Source organism: Rhinopithecus roxellana, chromosome 17 (genome assembly GCF_007565055.1).
Source record: "Rhinopithecus roxellana isolate Shanxi Qingling chromosome 17, ASM756505v1, whole genome shotgun sequence".
In the NCBI taxonomy this organism is placed as follows: domain Eukaryota; kingdom Metazoa; phylum Chordata; class Mammalia; order Primates; family Cercopithecidae; genus Rhinopithecus; species Rhinopithecus roxellana.
In genome coordinates this window covers 28,159,765-28,165,764 of record NC_044565.1, presented here as the reverse complement: position 1 = coordinate 28,165,764, position 6,000 = coordinate 28,159,765, and the positions used below count along the sequence as shown (strand labels likewise).

Here is a 6,000-nt window from a genome sequence, read left to right as displayed (position 1 = left end):
AGTGATAAAACTAAGAAAATATATTTTGAGATTCTATCCCATATACTGGACAGAGGCTTTCTACATAGAAACATCTTGTAACATAGGAAGTCCTGTTTTACACATGAGAAAATGGAGGTTCCATACAACCAGGTGCTGTGTTCTGGTTTCAAAGCTGTGACAGTGCAGGAATTTAGTCCCGGGTCTTTTTCCACCAGATGGCATTCCTGCTGTAAAATAATTCCAGAGACTCCCTAAAAATCTATTTTGCATTTACTGGGGAAAAGTTACCTGATGAAGAGAGGAAAAAGGATGACTTTTAAATGGTGGTTAGCACTGATTTTCCTAATGGTTTGCACATTATCTGGTATCATAACCAAAATGTGGTGCAAAGCTCCCTGAACTCCTCCAGTGAGAAACACTCTTTCAGGCTGGGGGCTGGTGGAGGGGCTGTGGGCTGGACAGGGCTCCTGGCCTCTGTGGTTATACAACTTCAATTTGACATTGTGTACTTTGTCCCTAGTTGTCAATTGTCGTTTCTAATTTATAACTCCTCTCTATCCCTTCCATTTGCAGATTCTAATAGGACTTCAGATAAGCAATTCATAGAATTGCTACTAACAAAGCAACCATTTTCTGAGAACCAGCTTTAGGCTAAGCACTAGACTTTTCATAATATGTTTAATCTTTTTAATCCTAATTCTATGAGTTAGATATTATACCTATGTAATGAGTAAATTGAGGCTCAAATACTTTGCCTAAAGTTTCACCCCAGGTAGATGGTGGAGGCAGTGTTCATTCATAGTGGACTCAGACTCTAAGTCAACCTGCCCCTTCTCCCCAGGTACTGACAGAGTCACCTGCCCTTTAGCATTGCCGTGAGGTAAGGAGGCACTGACTGGGTGTCATCTCTGACCATCAGAGTTAACAAGCTTTAGAGCATGCATTTTGGACAGCAAGTTCACCAATTTTACCCACCTTCTGGGTCAAAGGAAAAAAATAAATAAAAGCCCTTTGTAAAATGTAAAAGTCTATACAAATATCCCTTTCATCATTTTTGGACAGGTAAAGTGGTAAGTTAATAGTAAATTGGTAAGAAGCCAATAAACAGTTAATGATAAGGCTCACATTTTAATCCATTTTAGAAGCAGGTGAGCAGAGGGAGTAGAGTTGAGCTAGAAGAAGGGAGTTAGGGCTCACTGTTAGGTCAATAGCCTCTGACCTCTACCCCCCTCCCCTCCTCCAGCGCCTCCCCACCCCCTCCACGCAACAGGAAGAACTCTGCAGCAGGTCTCCTCACCTTGTTCAGGCCTGGGAATGTGCAGATGCGCAGGTAAGCTGTGGACCAGACAAAGAACAGATTCTCAAGGATAACACTCAGTACAAAGTTCGAAACTTTTATTGGAAAATAAGTACAGTCTATTGATCCGTGATGCATGCTGTACACAAATTTGGTGTTTTAACATACAAAAATTTGGCTTCTGCTGCAAAATTATATAAACAGATTTTTTTAAACTCCATCATAAGCTAGTACAAACATAATTTATCAAAAATGTCAGTTAAAAAATGGCTCAATACCTTTTCTTTTATTGCAAATAAGAAAGGCAAGAGAGGGAAAATATAAATTGTGCTAAACCAGTTTTAACAACCGGTAATTAAATATTTTGTTGCATTTGCAAACTCTTCTTCACCACTTAGGGCATCTTTTTAAAAATGCCATTAAAAACTGCAAGAAAATCTAATTAAAGTGGAAGGTATGAAACGTTTTTTGTTTTGTTTTAGTGGGGGACAATAAGTCAAAGGAAGTTCACGGGGAGCTAGGAATGTGTCTTCTTCCTCCAGAATCCAACCCTTGGACGATGGGGAATGGCTCTGCACTTTTCTGTTCGGATCCTCCTCCACCCAGGCTTATCCACTGATTCTTGTCCTTCCTTACATTCCAGCTGCCATGCTACTTGTAATTCTTGGTCCTCGTCACCCCCACTCCCTGGCCAATTTTGTCACTAACCTAAGTTTCCGAATTGGCTTGCTTGCTTGGCACTATGCGTGCTCACACATTTTCTAGATGACAGACTAAAATAATCCACAAAATTAAATTTGTAAAACTTCTAATAGGCTTTTCGGGACGTGACATCCCTGATCCATGGGCTTCTGGCTGCAGTCTGTGTGCCCAATGAAAGCTAGGCCCTGTCTGTTGGAACAGCAGCTCCAGAACAGCACTGTTCCTTAAAACAGGCAAAGTGGACCCAGGAGAAAGCAAGTGGAAAGGCAAGAGTCAGAGACTTCAACTCAATATGTTTTTGTTTAGGAGGAATATTATTATTCCAAAGAAAAATTTGTGTTCACCCATATTAAATACGAGAAATATAAAAACCAGAAGTCCTGCCCATGTTCATACAACTCTTAAACCTGTGCTTGTGTCCTGCAATTGGTGGCATATAAATTTGGCTTTGTGGTTTTGCAGGGTTTCTCCAGTTATTCTGAGGCCTGTCATCCCATTTTTAAAAATATTTTTTCTATACAAAAAAAAAAAAAAACATGCTTTCATTTTTAATGAAAATGAAACATTTTAAGAAATGTTTGCCTCTGGGGAAAGAATATATGAAAGTAGAAGAGTTTTTCATAAAATCTAAACATAATTTTTGAAAATTCCAACATTCAGAAGTTTGGAATTTGGTATCTTGAATAAAAGCATTCCCAGACCCGGTCGCTTTCTAGCAAAATGTCATTTCTTCTCACAAATGCGCCAGTGTGGAGTGAGGGGGGACCATTATTGACCTGAAATCAAATACTCAGAAACCCAGACTAGAAGCCAGAAATGGAGGCTCAAGTCCTGGGTTCAATAGAACTTAGAGTGTGATTTTTTAAAAAAATAGGTCACTTTCTCTATATATAAAATTAAAATAATTGCAGAAATTAAATAAGATAATTGGGGAATGTTTTTAAACATAAAGCACTATATAAATTTATGTTACATGTGCAAATTGCTCCTGAAAGGCAGTAAGGGACAGAGACAGCCACCCACAGCCTCTTCCTCAGAGAGCAGCGATTCCAGCTGGAGGGAGACCAGCCTCCCTGACGTGCTCACTGCTGTCTCTGCCGTGGGCCTGACCAGAGAGAGAGGGCTGGAGAGGGAGTCGCCTCTTAGGGAAAGTCTCCTGGAGACTGTGGAATTGGAGTATGTTCTGAATTTCGGTAAAATTCTGATCAGCTGGAGAAAATAAGAGAAAGCCTTTTAGGCAAAGGAGGAGGAAGGGGGACAGGCAAGAGCAGAGACAGAGGAGTGCTGGGGGCAGGTGCCATGGCCACCAGGCCAACCTGGGAATTCAGACAGCAGGACAGCAAGGGGAGGCTGGAGGACCGGGCAGGGAGGCGGGCTGGGAGTGACGTGCTGGTGGGAGAGCATGGGCTTCAGCTCCAACAGGTGGAGCCCGCGGGAGGTGTTTGAGCAGGAGCGGGATGACAGAAGAGCAGCATCACAGGAAGGACGGTTCATGTGTGGGCTATGCAAGGGACATTGCGGAGGGACGAAGCCATTAGGGAGCTGTCCCTCCGAAGATGTAAAATGCAGAATAATAACAAAGGACAGGATGGTCGTGCCAGGGAGGAAAGCACTAAGAAGTGGATCAATTCCCTGCTACTGTTGCTTTTTTAAGTTCTGTCTCTCCTACGGAAAGCTAAGATGACTTCAAAACCTTGGAATACCGAAGAATCCCTTTGTTCACTGAAGTGAGCTTTCAACATATGTAAAATAAAATTCGGTCTTTGGAAACTAACTTCTGCCTGGAGATGTGTATGGAAAATGCAAGCAGATGGAAAGTTCTCCAAGAATACATCTCCCTTCCTCAGTGAGGTGCCAGTCTCACTTCGCCTGCAGCACCTCTCAGGAGAGCCGCTCCAGGGCCAGTGACTCCACGGGGTCCCCAGACAAGGCACAGCCCCGCCCTTGGGCTGTGGATGACTTAACAAAGCCATCTATAGACGGTGGCCATTTCCTGCATGCCCTTTCCTCTAGTTTGCTGTCTCCATGCCTTTTCTTGGCAGTTCAAACATTCAGAGAGGGCATTTATTGCCTTTTTTTTTTTTTTTTTTTTTGAGATGGAGTCTCACTCTGTTGCCAGGCTAGAGAGCAGTGGCCCGAACTCAGCTCACTGCAACCTCCGTCTCCCGGGTTCAAGCAATGCCCCTGCCTTAGCCTCCCATGTGGCTGGGATTATACAGGCGTGCACCACCATGCCCAGCTAATTTTTGTATTTTTAGTAGAGATGAGGTTTTGCCATGTTGGCCAGGCTAGTCTCGAACTCCTGACCTTTGGTGATCCACCCACTTCAGCCTCCCAAAGTGCTGGGATTATAGGCGTGAGCCACCACACCCAGCCTATTGTCTTTCTAAAAGATCTTCCCAAGCCCTCTACTCCGAAGTGCCCTGGCTTGCTATTGACATCATGGCTTATTCCCTTAACAATCTGATTCCAGGTGACCTCAGGGATAAAGGATGATACAGTTACATTCCATGAACTCTACAAGTCAGCATGAGGCACAGCCTGGCCTGCAACGCCATAAGATAGGAGGCACCCAAAGAACTCTTGGAAATTTCTCCATGCTACCCGAGAGGCACATGAGCCTCTCTTTGCAGTTTTTCCTTAGTGGCCGGTGACAGTAACTGGTGTTTAGATGAAGGTGACCGTCGCTGGACTGGCATGTGGTACCTGACATTCTTCCAGAACCTTGTCTTTGCAGACTGTGGCCCCTGTGTAAAGTCCCCTGACCAGCGGATAGCCCCATGTTTCTGCTTAATGAATTTAATCGATTCTGGCATTTTCTCATAGTCTTGGATTTTCTCCAGCTCAAGCAGGACCACTTTAATTCCATCCTGAACAAGAGCATTATACATGGCTATTTGCTCTTCAGATGAACCACCCAGCCAGCTGAAGCCTGATATTTCTCTGACTAAAATGATAATCAGTCTTCTGCTTTTCTTTACGTTTTCATTAATGACCTCAACAATGTCTGAAAAACAGGAAGCAAAATATAGTAAGTAAATTTCTATTTATCATCATTCTCTCCTGAACCAAAGCCACGCATGACTTTTCCCAACCCTATGGCTCCTAACGCCTCTTTCTTGCCTTACTTAAAATTAAAGGAGTTTCCCATTTTTTAAATTAATTAATTAATTAATTTTAAGAGACAGGCTCTTGTTCTGTTGCTCACACTGGAGTGCAGTGTCATGATCTTGGATCACTGCAGCCTCAAACTCCTCAGCTCAAGCGACCCTCTCACCCTTGCCTCCCAGAGTGCTGAGATAACAGGCATGAGCCACTGCAAACCTCCCGTTTTATAGACAAATTCAAAAATTGGCCCTCAAAAGACAAATATGTCATTTAGAACTCAGAAAACTTTGTTGGAATTTTAAAAACTTACTATTCAATCATTTGATCTCTACCACTCCTGTTTTATTGTATCAGTTGTAAAGCAACTGTTGGGTTTAACTAGTCATTAAGTTTTTCAAAACAAAGTGAAAATCACTTAATTATTGCTCTGACAAAATATGCAAGAAGTAAATACTTTGCATTTAATAAATGTAAAAATCATCATACACTTCTGAAGAGGTTCTTAAAATTGTGAAATATATACCCCTATGCCACAATCTTCTGGAAAGATGGAATCCACATTTTACTAAGTAGTTTTATAACAATAAGCCTTTACTTTGTTCCATGACACACATACCTTCCCCAGCGTAGTCATCCCTTCCAAAAATGAACAGCTTATATCCACACTGTTTTTCCAAGACCTCAGGCAAGACTTTAAACACAAAAATATCACAGTCAGAGGTAGACCCTTCCCCAATGGTCTTTGGATACAGTATATATGCGTCATAGGTCTTTCCATCTGAAGCTAAAGGAAAAATATAATGTATTTAGAACCACAAGGCAAAAATAAGAGATTTGATAAAGTTAATATCACAAACATTCATTTCGTAATGAACTATTCATCTTTTTTTGTACAATGGCATGACTGAAGC

The 6,000-nt window shown here is 42.1% G+C and overlaps 1 protein-coding gene across 11 annotated transcripts in view; it reads right to left on the bottom strand.

Moving 5' to 3' along the window:
- Window positions 1–1,357: 1,357 nt before the first annotated feature.
- IL1R1 (interleukin 1 receptor type 1) overlaps window positions 1,358–6,000 on the bottom strand; it is a 75,532-nt gene continuing 70,889 nt past the window's right edge. For all 11 annotated transcript variants that reach the window (XM_010386223.2, XM_030921109.1, XM_030921112.1 and 8 more), the window contains 2 exons: window positions 5,706–5,873; window positions 1,358–4,988 (listed from right to left, as the gene is read on the bottom strand). In XM_010386223.2, coding sequence (XP_010384525.2) covers window positions 4,582–4,988; window positions 5,706–5,873 — 575 coding nt within the window. In that variant the 3' untranslated portion in view covers window positions 1,358–4,581. The remainder of the gene's footprint in view (window positions 4,989–5,705; window positions 5,874–6,000) is intronic.